Here is a 22,484-nt window from a genome sequence, read left to right as displayed (position 1 = left end):
TGTAATAGCATTAGAAATAAAAAAATAGAAAAATAAACAACTCTCAAACATTTGACAACATTGAATAACTGGATTGAACTTGAGGCTTAAAGTCTTCAAACATTGTTTCTGTCATTTACTGCACACAATTAAACAGTTCTGCAATTAAGTAAGGCAGTCTTAAGAAATTTGACAGGATTTGATTCAGGTCCCTCAATCTAATACACAACTTGCTGCAGAAACTCCCATGCGGGAGCACACTGCTTGGGGTAGTTGATATCAAGAACATAAAATGCCTTGAAGCACACGTCAACTGCCCCAAGCAGTGTTTCTCTGAGGGAGCTAATATCACTAATGCCTGAGAAGCACATTGCTGGGGATTTCCCAGCGCCAGGACAGAGGGGAATGGCTTTAATTGCTGGAGGTATTCCACCATACTTGTTCCAACCTAAAACAGACAGAGACAGAAAGATAGACAAAAGAAAATGAATATTGTGTAGAAGGTGAATTGTAAGCAAGATAATAGACCCAGTTTGTGTTGTAATGCTGATACTAACTGATACAAGGAAGCCAAATGAGCTGTGGTTCTTAATTGGTGTGTTCATTTTGAGTGGGTCATGAATGTGTACTAGAAAATGTGGGTTGAGAACCACTGAGTAATAAAACTTAGCATCTTTAACTTTCTAGTCAGATTGCTACCTTATGTCTAGTTCAGACTGCCCGATTTAAGCCCTGATTTTGACTCGCCGACAGGTTTTGCGAAATCACAGACAAAATGCCCGAGATCATAGGCAAATCAGTGCTCATGCACTTGAGTGACAATCACGCAGTGTGAATTATCAAAGACACGATGAGTCGCCGACGCCCGTGAGATATTTGGCATGCCCAATATCTGGACCTGTCCGCGATTCAAACTCCTGCTGTGTGAAATGTGTTCTGACTGAAAATGACATTGTGATGACCAACAGCCAATGAGAAAGCGAGATACAGGGCAGCGGGAGGTTCGGGGAGGAGTTATAGACCAGAATATCAGTATTTGAATAGATATTTTTATAATTCTATCAAACAGAAACAAAGCACAAACATTTGCTTGACCAGCAGCAACAGCAGCACACTGCAAAATTATTTATTTACCTCAAACTCTCTTTGCAGTACACAATCATTGCTCCCTGTGTCTCCCCAACCATTTCCTTCTACATAATCTTTTTTCTTTTTCTCCCTTTTGCTACAAATCAGCTTGGACCGCAAGTTTCTACACTGCATATTTTTAATAACAATTCCAGTCCTGCGCGAGAATTCCAGTCTGACACACGTGTGATCTTACAGTGTTTCCTTCTCACTTCTCGCGTGTGTTTTGTTGTGAAACGTAATTTGTGGATGGGACAGAGCTGTCGCTGATTCTTTCTCTTGTATAGTCATGCAGTGTGAAACCTTGTCGCCGATCCACCGGTCAGTGTGAACACAGCAGTGACTGAATGCTGGCCCAGATAGTCATGCAGTGTGAAAAGAGCAGTGATCTGACTACTTTGAAAATCGTGCAGTCTGAACTTGGCATTAGATGGCATCGCCCAAAACTGAAATACAACTGCGAGGAACCTTGGAGTTGTTGTTTTTTAAAATCAGGATTCACCCTTTTGCTTTCACATAAAACATGTCACTTCGATTGCCTTCTTTCACCTGTACAGTATAGTTAGAATTAAGAATATTCTATCTCAGAGTAGTGCTAAGAAACCAGTCCATTGTACGTACAGGCATTTGGTGTATGAACGCTGTCCAGGACTCTTCAGTGGAGTGCCGGATAGTCTTCTTCCCAACCCTGTAGACGGCCTGTGGCACCATGGTGGGTAGCAGTGTTAGAGCTAGTTCCCCTTTAGCATCTGTAGGTTAACAATATTCTAGGTATCAGTATGTGTGTGGAAAATAATATGACTGTATAGAAATATGTAAATGTACAAAAACAACAAATGTGACCAAAAGGAAAGGGATAACAGGACCCTTGCCATAGAAAACACAAAAGGTCAGTTTTAACTTACCCAGTGTCATGTCCTCAACATTAAGTGAAGTGAGTTTATTGTCCTGCTTGGCCAAGTACAGGACCTTTTCAGTATATTCAGAGATCCTGGTCTCAAATAATTTAGGTGCAGCCTCACCATGCAACACCTGGAAGTCCTGCACAATCTAAAAACACCACAGGAGAAAAAGGAAAAATGTGATATTCGCTCCTTATAATCACTTTTAGGGGAATGCTGTTTTGTTTTTTTAAAACGTGGCCCAATTTGCTAGTTAACTAATGTGGTTATTTTGCAGCATTACCCATTTTGTGTGAATAACAGTCTATACTGTCCATCTTTTCTTTCATTAACAAATGACATTAATGCAAAGGTGAATATCTGGCACATAATTATGCATAACAGCTTATAGACAAGGCACAAATATATTTTAACTATAAGCCCTATTAAAATAATGTTTAGGTATAGAAGGATGATATGAGGGCAGTAAGAGTAAAAAGCTCACCTCTAAAATTCTCTATCAGCTCAGACAGCCGCCACTCAGTTAGCCTTTCAGCAAAGCTGTCCATTTAAAATGACCTGGAAAAAAACATAAGAGGTTAACAACAATTTGTAACACTTATTTAACTCTCTTCAGCCAGTAGAGCACTGTATAATATGATAAGCACGGCGCAGCTGGTAAACATAACTCAGCTATTGTGTTGCCTCGTCGCGGGGTTGCACACCGGACAAGAAGCGTATTTAAAATTCGGCGTCTGTACACGGCGCCAAGCAATGACTCGGGACCTTCAAAATCCTGCAGCGCCACAGAGCGTCATGTACATAGTTTTATATTAAATGTACACTTATTCGTCTCAAATCGTCGTTAATGTATATACTGACTTCAGTTCTTACTGACTGAGTTTTTAGAGTGTAGGAACGCTGAACAAAGCAAGTACTCCAGATCTGCAATCCGGATGAAAATTACAGCGTTTCGACGGCATTGCAGCAACACCACTCCAGCCTAACTATACCACAACAACGCAGCGATACAAAATGCCCCCCCTCCCCTTATTCAATATTCACGGAGGAGGGGTTTATGTAAATATTGGGGCTGGTGATGTCACCAACCCTGGAGGAATGTGTGTAGTCGCCTACCGGCCGTTTGCTGTAGTCCTTAGAAACTGATTTCTTTAAAAGCAAATATCTCCCTTTGCTTTCAACTTTGAACGTTGTAACTTTGCAGATGTTGTTTATGCTCAAGCAGCAACATTACACGCTAGCTAAAGTTAGAATAGTGAAATCGGTTTACCACCCCTTTAACGAACCAGTGAAACGTAATAAGGTGCTACATAATCTTCATCATTTGGGGGCACATATTGTTTATCTCCAAGAGACTCATCTCAGAATTAAAGATCATCAGCTATTAAAAAGAAGATGGGTAGGCCAAGTTTATCATTTCACATTCCAGGGTAAATCCAGAGGGACAGCAATCCCCATACATACATCAGTGCCCTTTGTATGTTTAAATGTTAAAACGGATCCAAATGGCAGATTTGCCATCGTCTCGGGGAGAATTGGTAGCACTGCACTTCTTTTAGTTAACATTTACGCCCCTAATCGGGATGACGACAAGTTCTTTAGACGTTTATTTTCCTCATTGCCAGACACTTCTTCATATTCTATTATTTTGGGAGGGGACTTTAACTGTTGGCTTAATCCTGATCTTGATCGTTCTTCTCTCAATCGTAATTCACCTTCAAAATCTGCTCGGGTAATTCAGTCTTTTATGGAAGAATTTGCCGTTTCTTACCCATGGCGTTTCTTTAATCCACGTGGTATAGCATTTTCTTTCTTTTCCCATGTTCACCAAACATTTACACGCATTGATTATTTTTTAACCCTCTGGGGTTCTTCATTTATGGGTCACACTCAGGACCTTCGGGTCAAAAATGACCCGGAGGGCGGGATTAAGATAAAAAAAGATTTGAGTAAAATCAATTAAATATATTTTTGTTCAATAAAATTTTTTCTTTTCTTTTTTGGTGTTTTGAGATAATTTTATGATTTATAATTAATATTTATGCAATAATTTATTCCCATTGAATATAATATATATAATGGTCGGAAACTGACTTTATTGGTACTTGGTATATGAACACCCAAAAAAATTGGGGACAGGATTTGAAAAGTCTAAGTGGTTGTAAAAAAAAATAGTCACACTCAGGACCTTCTGGTCAAAAATGACCCACGTAGGAAATGAATGGGAAATTGGCAAAAATATGAAAATACAGAGTTTTTTTGTGCATACAATCTACAAATCAGCCAGGATGCAGAAAAAAAGGACTCAACAGTGAAGGGGTGAATCTCTAAAACATCAAGAGTGCAAAAAAAACTCACCCACTTTTACACACAAAAACACACGCACACACAAATTAACGCGTGCCATTCCAAAGCTAATTGTGTTTTTGTGGGGTTTTTTATGACCACTTAGACTTATCAAATCCTGTCCCCAATTTTTTTTGGGTATTCATATACCAAGTACCAATAAAGTCACCAAGTTCCGGACCATTCCGATGAAGCTACGATTTTTTTTTTTTTTTAATTATAAAACGCTTAGGGTCATTTTTCACCCGAAGTACCCCAGAGGGTTAATAGATAATAGACTTATCCAATCAGTGGAATCGTGCAATTATAATGCTATTGTAATATCGGACCATGCACCAGTTACCATGAATATTTACGTTGAGGGGCTCAATGGTACACGCTCACCATTCAACACCCGCATGCTATCAGAACACAGATTTGTGGAATTTGTCTCTAACCGAATAGATTTTTTTCATATCCACAAATAGCAGTCCGGAGATATCTGCATCTCTTTTTTGGGAAGCTCTGAAGGAATATCTTAGGGGGGAAATCATTTCATATACAGGTAGATGATGTTTTTGCATTCTTTCTACAGCTCGTGGATAAGTTTTTACTGCCCAGAAACAATTTTTTCCGATACTTGCAGGCTCGCAGTTTTATCCGTAATATACAACCTCAGTCTCCCCACTCCCACTCCCATAGATTCATTCCTTGAACTTTATGACAAAATAGGTTCCCTACATAGAAGCTCATTGGCATCTACAAAAACTCAGTGGGAGGAAGACCTATTAGAGGATATTTCAGATGAACTATGGGAGAGTATTTAAAATAGGGTGTATTCCTAATCTGTATGTGGAAAACATGGTTGGATCCAACGCAAAATACTTCATCGTACTGATTGGACTAAGTGTAACCCCTTCTGTTCGAACCGCCCGCTCCAAGCAGGATTCGAACCTGTGTCCGCTGGCATGAGAGTCTAACAAGGAGGCTAAAGGCTACAACCCCTAGCGTCAGTCACTAGAGCGTCTCTTGAGATCAGAGGAGTGAGGTTTACTCACACAGCATGCAACTACTAGCTCGCCCCTGTTACATAAGGTCAAACTCTCAAATTTATTCTGACATTGATGCTATTTGTGACCGTTGTCGTCTGGCTCCTGCAACCCTGGCACACATGTTTTGGTTCTGCCCAACCCTATATGGATATTGGACTGATATATTTGAGACAATGTCATGTGTCCTGGCTCCCTGCCTATCTTCGGATCTCAACTATTCTTTTTTCCTACGTATGTTAAATTGTACAACTGTGTTCTGGAACATTTGGAATGTTGTAATATGTGAAGAAAACTATAAATAAAGTGAGGGGAAAAAAAGAAAAGTCTAGAGAAAGACCATGAAATTTTTTTTATAAATAAGATTAAATGAAAAAAAGATTGATTTAATGTTAATTAACATATAAAACAGGCACAAATAAATAAGTAAATAAATACATCTGCTTAATTTAGTAAAACTGTAAAACTTTTAATATAATAAATGTTGCAAAAGCTTTATATTTCAGATAAAGGCTGTTCTTTTGAACTGTCTATTCATTCAATAATCCTGAAAATAAATTGCACACAATTGTTTCCAACATTGATAATAATACATTTTTCTTGAGCAGCAAATCAGCATATTACAATGATTTCTGAAGGATCATGTGACACTGAAGACTGGAGTAATGATGATAAATTCAGCTTTGATCACAGGAATAAATCACATTTGAACATATATTGAAATAGAAAAAAATATTTCACAATAAAACTGCATTTTTGCTGTATTTTTTATTTATTTATTTTTTTAAATGCAGCTGTGGTGAGTTTCTTTAAAAACATAAAAAAAATCGTAATGATTCCAAACTTTTGGCTGGTAATGTGTGTCGGTATTGAAATGCATCTAAATGCTTTTTTCTGATATTAATGTGGACATATAAAGTTAATCTAAGTCTAAAAACTTAAAATGTTTAAAAATATAATTGTCCTTGAATCAGTAGGTTTATCAGTAGACTCATCATAATCTTTCAACAGTTATTGTCTTTATTTGTATCACTTTTCCAATTTTAAAGCCATAAACTAATAAATAATGATAAACACGATAACGTAGACATACAGTTGTGTTCAAAATTATTCAACCCCCAATGCTGTAAATGGTTTTAGGGAATTTAGTGTACATTTGTAATTGTATTCAGAATGAAATCCTACAAGGACGTCTTAAAGAACCATATGCAACTAAAATGACATCAATTAGTTTTGTAATACAGTAGTAAATGTTTCTTTTGTGAATTCTTCATTGACACAATTATTCAACCCCTTAAAGACTACCACTCTGAAGTGTTTTCAATCAGGTATTGAAAACACCTGTGGATGTCAGGGAGCAGCAATAAAGCCTAATAACCACCAATTAGGCAGCTTTAAAATGACTGTGATACTCAGCTCCTTCTAGACATTTACTGGTGTGGTTACAAACATGGTGAAGTCAAGAGAATGGTCCAGGAAGACAAGAGAACAGGTGATTACTCTTCACAGGAAGGGCAATGGCTATAAGAAGATTGCAAAGATGTTAAACATACCAAGAGACACCATAGGAAGCATCATTCGCAAATTCAAGGCAAAGGGCACTGTTGAAACGCTACCTGGTCGTGGCTAGTGATGGCCAAATGAAGCGTTTCGAAGCATTATTGCTTTCTGATTCAATTGTGTCGAAAATGGTTCATTACTCGAAGCTTCATTCAGATAGAAATTGTAGCACCATTTCCTGGTGAAGTAAATGTAATGCAACAAAGCTGACAACCATAAAATGCAAGTTATATGTTAACGCCCCGTTTATTACGTGTTTACCGAGGCGATCAAAGCTGAAGCAGTGTTAGTGCTGTGAAACTCTTTTATGTAGGTGCATTTTACAGATACTGATGAATTTAATGTGTTCACCTTGATAATAAAACATTAAGTGTGTGTGTGTGTGTGTGTGTGTGTGTGTGTGTGTGTGTGTGTGTGTGTGTGTGTGTGTGTGTGTGTGTGTGTGTGTGTGTGTGTGTGTGTGTGTGTGTGTGTGTGTGTGTGTGTGTGTGTGTGTGTGTGTGTGTAATTATTTATTTAGACAAGGACAGAAGATCAGACCAGCTTAAAAAAAGTTGGAAACCATCACAGAAATTCTAATGGTTTCTATTAAAATACCAATAGGAACCATTGGCTTTTACTATTTAAACCACTACAGAATTATTTTTTGTAGTGTGTTTGGGACATATTCCATTAGGATTTAATGCCCCCACCAATAGAACTCAACACATATCAGTAGAGACCCACAGAGACCACTATAATTACCATTACAACCTATACAAATCCCATGAAAACCTAGCCTGACGTCGTCATACTCAATTCTAGTCAGAATATGAGTCTGATACTGCTCCGTTGGGCTGTGATTATGGGGCGTGTTTCAACCGAACCAGGAAAGACCTCAATTCGATAGACCTACAACCAATCAGAGCAACGGAGCGACCGAGCGACGCATAACGTTAGTAGTCAAATGTCAACAGAACTCAACTGCATAGTGTTGCCAAGTCCACGGGTTGAAGCGACCCCAATTATGTGATATACAGACCCAGGAATGCGAATTTTAGCAGGCAGTCCTTCCAAAATAATACATATTTTACCCCCCAAATGACTTTTTTTCCCGGAGAACCCCCCCTGGAAAACTTTTGGGCTTGTTTTGAGGAACGTTAGCAATTGGGCGGGTTTTGTTGTAAAACTTGGCAACCCTGTCTGCACGCACGCTGGAATAAGTAGCCTAGCGTTAGAAGAAAAAGATGAGTGTAAACGAACTTTGCCGGTGTTGTAAAAAAAGAATTTAAGGAGACATAGAGTACTTACAAACACGATCATCATTTCTGATAGAAATAGTAAAGGTGAATGCATATATGAACAAGTTCTCCGTTTAGGATTAGAACAAATTCAACCCAAGCGCTCTTTGATGACGTGGATGCTTACGTTACTGTTTATCATCTGTCCATCATCGTCTAAAGCCCGCCCTGACAATTTCATTGGTCCGAACAGCTTCTGTTCGGGCATAATTACTTCTCTATGGATCAAGTCCAGACCGAACTGCCCGAGTAAAAATGTTATGGGCGGGGCTAAGTTCGGCTGGCATCCAGGCTAATGAAAACCATTAAATCCAATAGAATTCCTGTAATGGTTTCTATAGTATTTTTTTTTGCAGGGCAGTAGCATGTGTGAAAGCTTTATCTTGTTTAGCTTTGTACTTGTATTATGTAGCAGAGGGTTTTTGAAGTTTCTGTATTTGATGCATGTTTTTATGTAACAATGTTCATATGTTCTCTAATTAATAATAATAAAATAAAAAATAAAAAATGTGGCAGAGGGTGACACTGAAATAAACTCAATCCACTCTCCTCAACAATAACGCCGACTACTACAACCCACGGTGTTGCCATGGTTCAGCTTCACTTTTATAAGAAATTCAGTCCGCCAGGTTTCAAACCTGTCAACACTGGATTGGGCTGTCAAAGAAGTCTGGTGGTTCACTACAGGAGTGAACCAGTGTGTTTGCTTCAGACGTCATTTTCACGTGACTAATGACGTAATGATACAAGCTTCGAAGCAGTGGTTCATTGCGAGGACCTTTCGAGTTTGAAGCAAGCTTCGGAGCGTCGGTGTCAGACGTAACATCACTAGTCGTGGCAGAAAGAAGATGCTGACTTCGACTGCTGTGCGCGGAGTGGAGAAAAGCCCCCGTGTGACTGCTGAGGAACTGAGAAAAGATTTGTCAGATGTGGGTACTGAAGTTTCTGCTCAGACAATACGGCGCACCCTGCGTAATGAAGGCCTCCATGCCAGAACTCCCTTGCTGTCTCCAAAGAATAAGAAGAGTCGCCTGCAGTATGCCAAAAGTCATGTGGACAAACCACAGAAGTTTTGGGATAGTGTTCTGTGGAGTGATGAAACAAAATTAGAACTGTTTGGGCCCATGGATCAACGCTATGTTTGGAGGAGGAAGAACAAGGCCTATGAAGAAAAGAACACCTTGCCTACTGTGAAGCATGGCGGGGGGTCAATCATGCTTTGGGGCTGTTTTGCTTCTGCAGGTACTGGGAAGCTTCAGCGTGTGCAAGGTACCATGAATTCTCTTCAGTACCAGGAGATATTGGATGACAATGTGATGCAGTCCGTCACAAACCTGAGGCTTGGGAGACGTTGGACCTTTCAACAGGACAATGATCCCAAGCATACCTCCAAGTCCACTAGAGCATGGTTGCAGATTAAAGGCTGGAACATTTTGAAGTGGCCATCGCAGTCACCAGACTTAAATCCGATTGAGAACCTCTGGTGGGACTTAAAGAAAGCAGTTGCAGTGCGCAAGCCTAAGAATGTGACTGAACTGGAGGCTTTTGCCCATGATGAATGGGCGAAGATACCCGTAGATCGCTGCAAGACACTTGTGTCAAGCTATGCTTCACGTTTAAACGCTGTTATAACTGTAAAAGGATGTTGTACTAAGTACTAAGATTGAATGTCACTTGGGGGTTGAATAAAACTGATAATGATGTGAGCTCAGAAAAGACATTTGTGGTTATTTCATTATAAATGTTATGTTATATTTGTCTGACCTACACGTGCCTCTTTGATTTAATTGTAAGCAGGATGACTGAATGATCAAAATCAATGTCAAACCGACCAAAACAATCAATTTCAGTACATTTAAGCCATCAGAAGAAAAAAAAAGCTATTGTTTGAGGGTTGACGTTAAACTGCTCAGTCTCTCACTCTCAGTCACAAATTCAAGGCCTGTTAAAACAATATTTTTTAAGTTTGTTATATTATGGCCTTAAATTTGAACAAAATGTTTAAGGACCCAGAGAAACCTTTAAAAATGAAAGTGTACTGTATTACTAACTTACCATTGTGTTATTAAATGTACTTCAATGATACATTCAACTCTGAATTTTGTCATCTTTTCTTGAATTAATATATGATTTATATAATTTATATGTAAATATCAGTACTTTTGTTTTTTTTAGACGCAGCTGAGTGTGAACGGGACTTATATTTTGGGTTTGGTGAATGACGTCACAAAGACGCGCCGCGCTCCTGCATCTGTTGTGATTCGGTTGTGATTCGGCTGGAGAAAGGTTTGTGTTTTAAGCGTTTAAAACGACATAACCCGTTTAAAGCGAAGCAGAATGAACGATCTATTAAGTGTAAAATTGCATTGATTTATCTACCATTTATCAGCGTTGTGTGAGTAAAGTAACATAATGAAACTCATGAGTTACAGAAGGTGCGTCTCATTTCGTGCTTTATCGTGAATCAGTTCAAACATGAGTTCAGTCTCTGCCGAGTGACGAGAGAACCGGAGCTTTAGGCTCACCGAGTCAATTGAACCGATTGATTCACAACAAATGATTCAGTGATTCAAAGCGCAAGATTTCTACAAATCATTAAATAGCTAAACTAATATATTAAAGGACTGTATACTTTGCATTATTTTATTCATTTATAGCGTTAGTTTTTAGTGTTTTTTGTCTAATCAGGTAATTTAGGTCCATTAACTCTCTCTGACTGATGAATAGAGATATAATTTTGGCAGAAATAGAATTCATGAAAATACAATATTCTTTCACAGAAATATGACTTCAATTTAAGACATAGTTCAGTAAATCTCAACAGCTGATCATCAGAATTGAAAACTGACCAACTAATAATATATTAGACTCAAACCAATGTCTAAAAAATACTTTTCTTTGGCGTGTGATATGAGTATTATTTCAAATAAAAAAGGAGTGAGGAGAGAAGTTATGTTTAAAAACCAAACACTGCGTCAAAAGGACTTTTGATTCTGAAAATTAGATAATCGAAGAGGTGTTTTGTTAAAACTGCATCTAAGAAAAAAAAATTATACCACCAAGTTGTTTAAATAAATGGTTAATAAAAAAATTAAACAGAGCAATTATTTTGAATAATTAAAAGCCTACAAACATTTGTGTTTAGATAAGCTTGATTTAATTAATGATAAATGTAGTAACCAATCGATTAGATCTATTTTTGTTTCTATCTCTTCTCCTCCATCTAAATTAGTTTGGGTTCATATGTTTCCCTCATTTGAGTGGGAAGATTTTTGGGGATTTCTTAGTGGGTATTGTGTAACAAATAAAACCAAAGAAGTGTCATTTACAATTGTTGACAATATATCCTGAGAAAGACACATTAAATACGAGATGTCTCAATTTATAAGTGTTAAAATTAACTCTTACTTCTGTTTTACTTAATTCAAATTAATATAACTTTTCCAAAAGTAAAAATATATATTATATATATGTTTTTGTTATTAGGAAAATGTTATATTCATCAAATTAAATGGAGCAACTCAAAACCCAATTTTGCTCATTTTTTAAAAAGTCTGAAATGAACTTAACATTTTTGTGATGCCCTTTAATTTTAAGTTTAACTTTTTGTTTCTTTTTATTTCAATTGTTATGTTTAAATTTATACTTTCAAAATTACAGAATTCAACAGCAAGTTTCTTGACACATTTTCACAGTTTGTAAGTTCAATAAAATGTTTTATTTTTTTCCCGCTCTAACTCTATTGCCAGTGCACTGAACTAGGAGAGATTTAGTTTGGAATTTTTTTTTTCTTTCTTTTAATTATTCTCATCTTAAACAGGACAAACACACTGAAAAACTCCTGGTGAAGCGACTGAGATCCATGTGACACTATTATAAAGATGGCGTTTATTAAAGCGGAGAGTGAAGACGGGAAAATTGAAGAAACATTGAGAGTGAAAGATGAAGAAACTGAGGAACAAACAGGTTGGTTTCAATCTCAAAGCTGAACTCAGTCATTTGATCCCCAAACTGTTTCCACAAAGTTGGGAGCATGAAATTGTCCAAAATGTCTTGGTATGGTGAAGCTTTAAGAGTTCCCTGAAAAACAACCCCAACCCATAATCCCCCCTCCACCAAACAATACATTTGGCACAATGCAGTCAGGCAAGTCCCGTTCTCTTGGCAACCGCCAAACCCAGACTCATCCATAGGATTGCCAGACAGAGAAGCGTGATTGGTCACTCCAGAGAACACGTCTCCTTTGCTCTATAGTCCAGTGGTGGCATGCTTTACCCCACTGCATCCCACGTTTTGCATTGCACTTGGTGATGTAAGGCTTGGATGAGCCGCTCGGCCATGGAAACCCATTCCATGAAGCTCTACGCACTGTTCTTGAGCTAATCTGAAGGCCTCAGAAGTTTGGAGGTCTGGAGCTATTGAATCTGCAGAAAGTTGGCGACTTCTGCGCACTGTGACCCTCAGCATGCGCTGACCCCGCTCTGTAATTTTTACGTGGCCTACCACTTAGTGGTAATCACTGCTTATTCTGAATTTAAGCTTAGGCTTAAGAGACATGAACAAGTTCTTTGAAAAACATCTATGACCTTTGATACATGTCTAGTCTTCATGCTCTGTTGAGTATGGTTTCACTAATAATAAACATACATTTGCATAAAGCTTGCGTTTTTGTCCATACCCATGTGATTAGAGTATTAAAAACTTGACAAATATTAATTTAAGGTACATTTAGAACTGATAAAAATGTGCAATTTAAGCTGTGATTAATCGTGAGTTAACTCAATCATGCGATTAATCACTTTTTTTTTATTTTTATCGATTGACAGCCCTAGTATTTATTCATACTCTCATGATGCAAACAGTGGCAAAAAAATAGTGCAAACAGCAAAACCCAACCATGTTTTCAGATAGCTTACAAAAAGACTGTGCAAATAATTATTATTTAATGATAGAACTCTAATTTGAAACTAAAACTTTGTAACCATGAATGAAAACATGAATGCATTTTGACTGAACTTAGGACTGGTGGTGGTGCTTGAGACATTGTTGGTCATTCAGTGTTTATGTAAAACAAAACTAACAATAGCCCCTTGTCCACCGAAATTACCCGGAACAATTTGTACCAGGAACTTTTTTTAAAGGAACTTTTTTCCCCCCAGACCTGCTTCTGCTACGTTTTGTGGGACATGTTTGTGTACTTTGTTTTATCTGTTTATGTAAAGCGTTTTGAGATGTACATTTAAAGGTGCTATAAAGAAAATAAAGATTTATTATTACAAGGGTAGTTAACACACACACACACACACACACACACACACACACACACACACACACACACACACACACACACACACAGTATAGCATATTTTTCTTTAACCATGCAGCAAAAACAAAACAAAACTTAAACAATTTTTTTTTAAACAATTTAACTGATGGTATTAATCGGTCAAAATTCATACTTCAGTTAACAGTTACTAAGATCATCCCTAGTTTGTTGAGCCCATCCCACAGATGCTCGATTGGATTGAGATCTGGGGGATTTGGAGGCCAAGTCAACACCTCAACTAGTTGTTGTGCTCCTCAAACCATTCCTGAACCATTTTTGCTTTATGGCAGGGCGCATAATCCCAATGTCCCCCCATAAACTTCTGGGCACTCTGTCCACCTTTTCCCCCCAGTGTCGCCCTTGGGAATAGGATCTAGTTGTATGTTGTTTTGATACTTTAAATGTCTAAATGTTTTGTTGTCTGTTGCTTTGTGCCATTAAACTGGTGTTAATTTGCATCTGTCTCTTTTCGCCTTAGACCTGATGGTGCTGAAAGAGGAGAGTGAAGTACTGAATCAAATGGAAGAGAAAGATCAATATAAGAATAATTATTTCATAACAGGAGAAAAAACTTTTAGTTGCTCACAGGCTGAAAGGGGTGAAAACAAGGAGACTAGAAGTAATTTCACCTGCCAACAGTGTGGAAACAGTTTCACTCTAAAAAAAAGCCTTAACAGACACATGAGAATTCACAATGGAGAGAAGTGTTGTACCTGCCAACACTGTGGAAAGAGTTTTGCTCCAGGAGTAAGCCTTAAAAGACACATGAGAGTTCACACTGGAGAGAAGCCTTACACGTGCACTCAGTGTGGAAAGAGATTTGCTCCAGGAATAAGCCTTAAAAGACACATGAGAATTCACACAGGAGAGAAGCCTTACACCTGCCCTCAGTGTGGAAGGAGTTTCAATCAAAAAGTAAACCTGAAAATACACATGATACTTCACTCTGGGGAGCAACTCTACACATGCCCTCAGTGTGGAAAGAGTTTCACTCTAAAACGACAGTTTGAAGACCACATAAGGATTCACACTGGAGAGAAGCCGTTCACCTGCCAACAGTGTGGGAAAAGTTTCATCCGAAAAGGAAGCCTTGACCGGCACATGAGAACTCACACTGGAGAGAAGCCTTACACCTGCCAACAGTGTGGAAAGAGTTTCTCTCAAAAAACCCACCTTACAGCCCACATGAATGTTCACACTGAAGAGAAGCCTTTCACCTGCCAACAGTGTGGAAAAAGTTTCTCTCAAAAAACCCACCTTACATCCCACATGAGAGTTCATACTGGAGAGAAACCTTATATATGCCCTCAGTGTGGAAAGAGTTTAGCTGACAAAGGAAACCTTCACAGGCACATGAGAGTTCACACTGGAGAGAAGCCTTACACATGTATTCATTGTGGAAAGAGTTTCACTCAAAAAATAAAACTTAATAGTCACATGAGCCGTCACTCTGGCGAGCAACTCTACACATGCCCTCAGTGTGGAAAGAGTTACACTCTAAAACAACATTTTGAAGACCACATAAGGATTCACACTGGAGAGAATCTGTTCATCTGCCAACAATGTGGAAAAAGTTTCAACCGAAAAGGAAACCTTAACAGGCACATGAAACAATGTGGAAAAAGTTTCAACCGAAAAGGAAACCTTAACAGGCACATGAGAGCTCACACTGGAGAGAAGCCGTTCACATGTGGACACTGTGGGAAAAGGTTTGGGTATAAAAAAGCCCTTGAGTACCACATGAGTATTCATGTATGAGAGAACTGGTTTTATGTCATCAGTATGGTATGAATTTCACAGACAGGAAACACCTCATGTTTGAGAGACTGTATAATGTGCTGATTATTGTTACAGTATTAAAGGTGACATGAACTGGCTTTTTAAAACTGGCTTTTTTAGGTCAATGTATGACGTTTGCGTGGTTTTTACATTCAAAAACATCATAATGAATAAGTAATAGGCTACTTTCTGCCTTGGTTTTGAGGCTCTCTGAAAAACGATCGGTTTTGATGGGCGTACCAGAGAACAATATAAAATGTTGATTCAAATCATTCTAGGGCACCTTTAACTTTAATATATCAAAGGAAAGTTGATTTCTCTATTCATTACCCCTTTAAATCACCCTAGAGGCCTGAATTCCCTATGAATGTCCAGTGACTATGAGGGGAGTAAAGAAGCCAGAGTTAAGAATCAGATTCAATGTATTGATTAGTCAAATGAAGTTCGAAAGAAGTTTCCCCAACAAAGGGAATTTTTATCAGACTGGAAACTAGTGAGATTGCAAAAGGAAAAATATTTGATAAATGTTTGCAAACGATTTAATACACAAGCATTGATGTTTTACCACAGGTTTACAATAAAAAGCGATACAGTGGTAATACTTAGTTTGTGTCAGAATTGCACATCTTTTTGGCTACTTTGTAGTTGTACTGAGTATCAAAGTATTAGCAACTTTTACTCTCTTACATTACACATTTCTGCAGCAGTTTGTTTCTGCTATAAAGAAGCGATATTGCCATCTAAGGGGATTAAAGGTACTTTATCTTGTGCTTTTTGCCTTTACTCACCCAAACATGTCAACGATGCTACTTTACATGAATGCGAGTGCATTAGCTGGTAGTTGATGAATCGCAAGTGTTTCATTTATGAGATGAGGTCATGACTGCAGCTGGTGATGAGGCTGAAACCAGGACATCCAGTGCAAGAAGGCTTTGCCTATTTTGCTTAACATTATTTTATCCATCCGCTATATTGACAAGACCTTATTGAACGATATTGGTTTACGGCCTTTTTGTGCACTTGAGCTTCACTGAGACTTGAGAGTTTGTAGACGTTTAAGAGGCATTTGTATCTACCTTGATTTATTGCAATATTGAGGTCAACAACTGCTCTGACTCGTGCACTTTTCAGAACATTCTCTTCGCTCCTTTGCCCCCCCCCCCCATCTTCATCAACTCTTATGCTGCGTCCACACCAAACGCGAATTGAGCGTCAAAAACGCGTCTACCGCGTCTAGTTTCATGCGCGAACATTTTGAATGCATTCGCGAGTCCGCAGAGAATTGGACGCGCGTAGAAATCGAGCGCTGGAAGCGAAATTGACGCGCGTTCAAGGCACTCCAGGAGAAATATGTCATAAAACACCACTCTGCCTCTTTTCATTTTCATTAAAAATATATTAAACATTAATAGCCACACAAATGTGGTCCAGGCAACTCCTACATTATCTTCACTGCATGTATGTTTAAATATCCTTAAAATATAAAGTTATGAAACTTCTCTTTGCCCTCAGTCAAAACGATTTGGCAGACAACAAATTATAGATTCATGAGAGCAAAGCTCGGCCGTTAGATCTACACAAAACGAACCACTACAGGACATCAGAGCGAGCGGCAGACGGCAGAAGGACTGGCCGAGGAAAGGCTGCCTTCGCCGGGGTTATGAGCAGTGATTGCCCGGTGATCGCCTGGATCTCACAACTCCAAAAACACAAGTTTATTATTTTTAAATTAAACAACTACATTCCCACCTGAAAAAGTCTTAAAACTACATTTTTGTGACACAATAGAACTATTTTTAATTTATGCAGGGTTTCTCATACACGTCACTTTACCATGTGACCGCAGCAAGCAGGCTCCTGATTGGTTAACGCGGCGCGAATTGACGCCAAAGTTCAAATTTTTAAACTCGGGCGTCAGACGCAAATTCGCTTCAAACCCGTGAATGCACAAAATCACCATTCACGTGTAACGCGCGTATCGCGCAAGACGCTCAATTCGCGCGAACTGGACGCGCGAATGAGGCGGATTCGCATCCTTCGCGCCGCGGGACCTCCAGACGCGCGTTAACGCGCCTTTCCATTGACTTAACATTGAAATCACTCGCGCCAGACGCTCAATTCGCGTTTGGTGTGAACGCAGCATTACAGCTGATGACTTTGCATAATTTTTCACAAACAAAACCTCCTCCATCAGCCGCCAATTCTCCACACCACAAACCGACACACACATCTCAACAGCCATCACACACACGCTCCCCTCCTTCTCTCTGCTCTCCCAAGCAGATGTCTCCAAACTCATTCTTTCCAATCATCCCACTACCTGTCCGTTTGATCCTATCCCCACCCACCTCCTTCAGGCCATTTCTTCTTCTGTTACTCCTGCACTCACTCACATTGTCAACACCTCTCTACACACTTGGACCTTCCCCACAGCATTTAAGCAGGCTCGGGTAACCCCACTGCTTAAGAAACCCTCTCTAAACCCAGCACTTTTAGAAAACTACAGACCGGTATCCCTTCTGCCTTTCATTGCAAAGACACTTGAGTGAGTTGTGTTTAACCAGCTCTCTACGTTTCTTGAACAGAACAACCTCCTGCACATCAACCAATCAAAAGCGGCCACTCAACTGAGACTGCCCTGCTCTCGGTTATGGAGGCACTGAGACAGGCAAGAGCAGCTTTCAAATCCACAGTACTTATCTTAATGGATTTGTCTGCTGCTTTTGACACAGTTAATCACCAGATCCTCCTGTCAACTCTCATGTAGATGGGCATCTCAGGAACTGCTCTCCAGTGGTTCAAGTCTTACCTCTCAGGTAGGTCCTTCAGGGTGTCATGGAGTGGTGAGGTGTCTAAGTCACATCATCTAGCCACTGGCGTTCCCCAGGGCTCAGTGCTTGGACTACTTCTCTTCTCCATCTACATGTCAAGCTTCATAGCAATGCTAAGCTTGCTATGAAAGAACTTCACGCAGCCATCAGTAAACAACAGACTGATCACCTGGAAGCTGCTTTTATTGTTGCAGGTGACTTTAATCATTCAAACTTAAAGTCAGTGCTATCCAAGTTTCACCAGCATGTTTCCTGCAACACCAGAGGAAACAAAACCTTAGACCATGTTTATACAAACGTACCGAACGGTTCAATATTATATTGAGAATTGTGCTTACGTTGCGATACCCCTCCCCCACCTGGGACAGTCAGATCACCTGTCTTTGTTCCTCACCCCCAAATATGCACCCCTCATCAACCGTGTGAAGCCATCAGTGAAGAACATCAAGGTGTGGCCTGCCGGAGCAGATTCCACACTCCAGGAAAGGTTTCTACTGTTTGCTTCTCAAGCCACCAGTGGCGCTCACACAGACATTGACTCCTACACCTCCTCTGTATTGGATCATATCAATACCACCATTGACAGTGTTACAACCCAGAAACAGATAACCACATACCCAAATCAGAAGCCATGGATGAACAGGGAAGTGCGACTCCTGCTGAAGTCACGCAATACTGCCTTCAGATCAGGAGATGCACAAGCCTACAGTACATCCAGAGCAAACCTGAAGAGGGGGATCAAAAAGGCCAAGCACTGCTACAAGCTAAAGATAGAGGGACACTTTTCCAACTCTGACCCTCGACGCATGTGGCAGGGCATTCAGGCCATCAGTGACTACAAACCCACCCACTCCACCCCTGCAGCCACTGATGTCAACTTCCTGAACGAGCTAAATTACTTTTATGCTCGCTTTGAAAGAGACAACAGAGAAACTGACACCAAGCTCAAACCCTCAGCTGACCCACCAATCACACTCTCCTCCACAGATGTCTGCAAGGCACTGAGCCGGATCAGCGCGCACAAGGCCGCTGGACCAGACAACATCCCTGGTCGTGTTCTCAGGGCATGTGCGGAGCAGCTCGCTGGGGTTTTTACAGACATTTTCAACCTGTCTCTTGCCCAAGCAGCTGTACCATCATACTTTAAACGCACTTCCATTGTGCCAGTGCCAAAACACTCTAGCCCGAGGTGCCCTAATGACTACCGCCCTGTAGCACTCACACCCATCGTTATGAAGTGCTTTGAGCGGCTGGTCCTGGAACACCTAAAAGACTCTCTACCATCCACATTAGACTCACACCAGTTTGCCTACCGCAGCAATAGGAGCACAGAGGATGCAGTTTCCATGGCACTGCACTCTGTGCTCACTCACCTGGACAATAAGAACACTTGCGCACGCATGCTGTTTGTTGACTTCAGCTCAGCATTCAACACTGTCATCCCAACCAAGTTAATAGCCAAACTTGGAGACCTGGGCATCAACACTTCAATGTGTAACTGGATTTTGGACTTCCTAACTGACAGACCCCAGAATGTTCGATCAGGACCTGCTCCACATCCATCACACTCAACACTGGTGTACCACAGGGCTGTGTTCTAAGCCCGTTTTTCTCTACTCCCTCTTCACCTCCGACTGCAAGCCTGTGTATGGATCTAATTCCATCGTCAATTTTGCGGACGACACTACGGTGATTGGTCTCATCAGCAACAACGATGAGACTGCCTATAGGGAGGAGATCCAGCACCTGGCCACATGGTGCACTGAAAATAACCTGCTCCTCAACACCACCAAAACGAAGGAGCTCATCGTGGACTTCAGGAAAGAGTCAAGAGGCACACACGACACCATCCACATCAATGGAATGGCTGTTGAACGTGTCTCCATTTTCAAGTTCCTGGGGATCTACATCTCGGCGGACATGTCGTGGACGACCAACACCTCCACCCTGGTCAAGAAGGCTCACCAGCGCCTCCAGGAACTTACGTTCTGCCAGTGAACGACGCCTTGTGATGCCATACCAGAGAGGCATGAAATCGATCTCACGGACCTTTTCCTGGACCGCCCCCACTTGGTGGAATGACCTGCCTCTCAATTCGTGTGGCCGAGTCTGTAGCCATTTTCAAAAAACATCTAAAAACACATCTCTTCCAGGAGCACCTGACCAATCAAGAATAGCACTTATCATTCTATTCATTTTCTGTCTGTCTAATTTATATATATATATATATATATATATATATATATATATATATATATATATATATATATATATATATATATATATATATATTTATATATATATTTATATATATATATTTATATATATATATTTATATATATATATTTATATATATATATATATAAATAAAAATTCTGTTCTGTGCTAGATTAACTGACACTTGTTACAGCACTTGCATATTGTTGCCCTTGACTGTTCTAGATGCTTCTATTGCTCTCATTTGTAAGTCGCTTTGGATAAAAGCGTCTGCTTAATGACTAAATGTAATGTAAATGTAAATGAGGTGTTCAGTTTTATTTTGATTTTAGAAAATAAACATGATTTCTCATCTTACAAATCAGTTGTTTCTTATTTTCACTGGTATGTCTCAAGTGTTGAGGACTAGTGAATTCGTTGAGCCAATATTTAGTATGAGTAAAAATTAACTATTGTTAATAATAATTTTGATAATAATATTGCCAAATGAGCGCGTTGATAATATTGCCAAATGTGTATAATGTCCCTGTATATAAAAAGATTGTCCGTATTCTTAATTGTTGAAAAGAAACACATTTATCTTAAAAGGTTTGTACACCCCAAAAAGAAAATTAGCCCATAATTTACTCACCCTCAAGTCATCCTAGGTGTATATGACATTCTTTTTTCAGATGAACACAATCAGAGTTATATTAAAAAATGTCCCGGCTCTTCCAAGCTTTATAATGGCAGTGAATTGTTGCCTCATTTAGTCCATAAAAGGGCATATAACTGCTCCACACGGCTCCAGGGGGTTAATAAAGGCCTTCTGAAGCGAAGTGGCGTGTCTGTTTTATTCTAGCTTCATGCATTCTTTTTTATCAACACTTGAATGTGGGTACCTTTCATGAAATAAAGCAACATTTTGAGGGAAAAGCTGAGAAAATTGCATTGTTAACAAAGACAAACATACAGATGGGATTCAGATTTGTGATCAAAACAGATGGTGTAACAGATCGAGTCCATCAACACCTCAAGTCCTGGGTCGACATTTTATTCAATAACATGGCCATTTTGATTTATATGCTGTTTAATGTTGATGATCGCATTATTTTACATATGCATCTTCTTATGAAATCGCGCATTTCTGCTTCTTCGTTTGTGTTTTGATCAAGTGATTCTGTACTTGTCCAGCAGATGTTTAATAGCGCCCCTACTGTATTACAGTGACAACACAGAAATCATCAATGGCAGGGAAGCGTTTTCTCATAAAAGACAAGATAATGTTGTACCCCTGAAAAGGGGAGAATATTAGAATCACAGAAAACTTGTGCTGTTTCTCCATTGCAAGCTTTATGTAGAATTATTTTGTAATCATTGACATTAATCTCATTGACATCTTTCTTAACATACATTCAACAATTTGTACTGTATACATATTAATTAAATGAGTACACTTCTTTATAATAGACTATTTAAAAACCATAACACTATATAAAAGTATACAAAAATACAATAAAACATCTTTAATGCATTTTATAATAACCTGAGGATCAACTCTTTTAAATCTTTCTCTTTTTAGTCATAAATGCATATTAACTATATGGCAAATCAGTCATAAACACAAATGTACTATTTCAGCTAGTTATTCTATCTGAAAATGCATCTGACCTTCTCAATTCACTTTCATTCTCCATATTTTCACTTTTGTTCAGCAAGTCAACAGATTACAGCAGACCCAACAGCAGACCCTTATCCAACAGACTTGTGGGTGTTCTAGCTCATACTGTCTCAAATGCTTCCTAATGGTGGCTGCGAGTAAGAATGGGCTTGATGAAGCTCCAAACACCACTCTCGTCATTCTGAGCATGCGCAGCGTCACGTCCTTCTCCTCTTTTGGTGGTCCTATGAACCACAGAAATCTTACAGCGTCCCTATCTCTTTCTGAGAGTGAAATCTGCAGAAATGCTTTCTTGATATCTGCCATATATACAATTTCATGCAGTCTAAATTTTAGTGGTGTCAACAATAATCGATTCATCGCAATGCGGGGCATGCACGATTCAGCATCGATGCGGCAAAGTGCCATAATCGATTATGTCACCGTTTATTTTCTGGACTTGAGTTGG

At 39.4% G+C, this 22,484-nt stretch overlaps 1 protein-coding gene across 1 annotated transcript; it reads left to right on the top strand.

Moving 5' to 3' along the window:
• Window positions 1-10,454: 10,454 nt before the first annotated feature.
• LOC307136624 (uncharacterized protein) lies at window positions 10,455-15,932 on the top strand. The gene is made up of 3 exons (XM_079833814.1): window positions 10,455-10,509; window positions 12,044-12,189; window positions 14,028-15,932. Exons 2-3 carry the CDS (start codon window positions 12,105-12,107, stop codon window positions 15,305-15,307), a joined length of 1,365 nt encoding a protein of 454 aa, XP_079689940.1. The 5' UTR covers window positions 10,455-10,509; window positions 12,044-12,104; the 3' UTR covers window positions 15,308-15,932.
• Window positions 15,933-22,484: the final 6,552 nt, after the last annotated feature.

This window comes from Gobio gobio (assembly GCF_949357685.1).
Source record: "Gobio gobio genome assembly, chromosome: 13".
Taxonomy (NCBI): domain Eukaryota; kingdom Metazoa; phylum Chordata; class Actinopteri; order Cypriniformes; family Gobionidae; genus Gobio; species Gobio gobio.
Note: the sequence above shows the minus strand (reverse complement) of the source record. Positions and strands in the feature narration are given on the sequence as shown.

What these genes read in the sequence shown, in the direction of transcription:
- LOC307136624 (XM_079833814.1), top strand. Translation starts at nt 12,105, where the DNA reads ATGGCGTTTATTAAAGCGGAGAGTGAAGACGGGAAAATTGAAGAAACA. An exon ending in AGAAACTGAGGAACAAACAG is followed by an intron (nt 12,190 to 14,027) that starts GTTGGTTTCAAT and finishes TTTTCGCCTTAG; the next exon opens with ACCTGATGGTGCTGAAAGAG.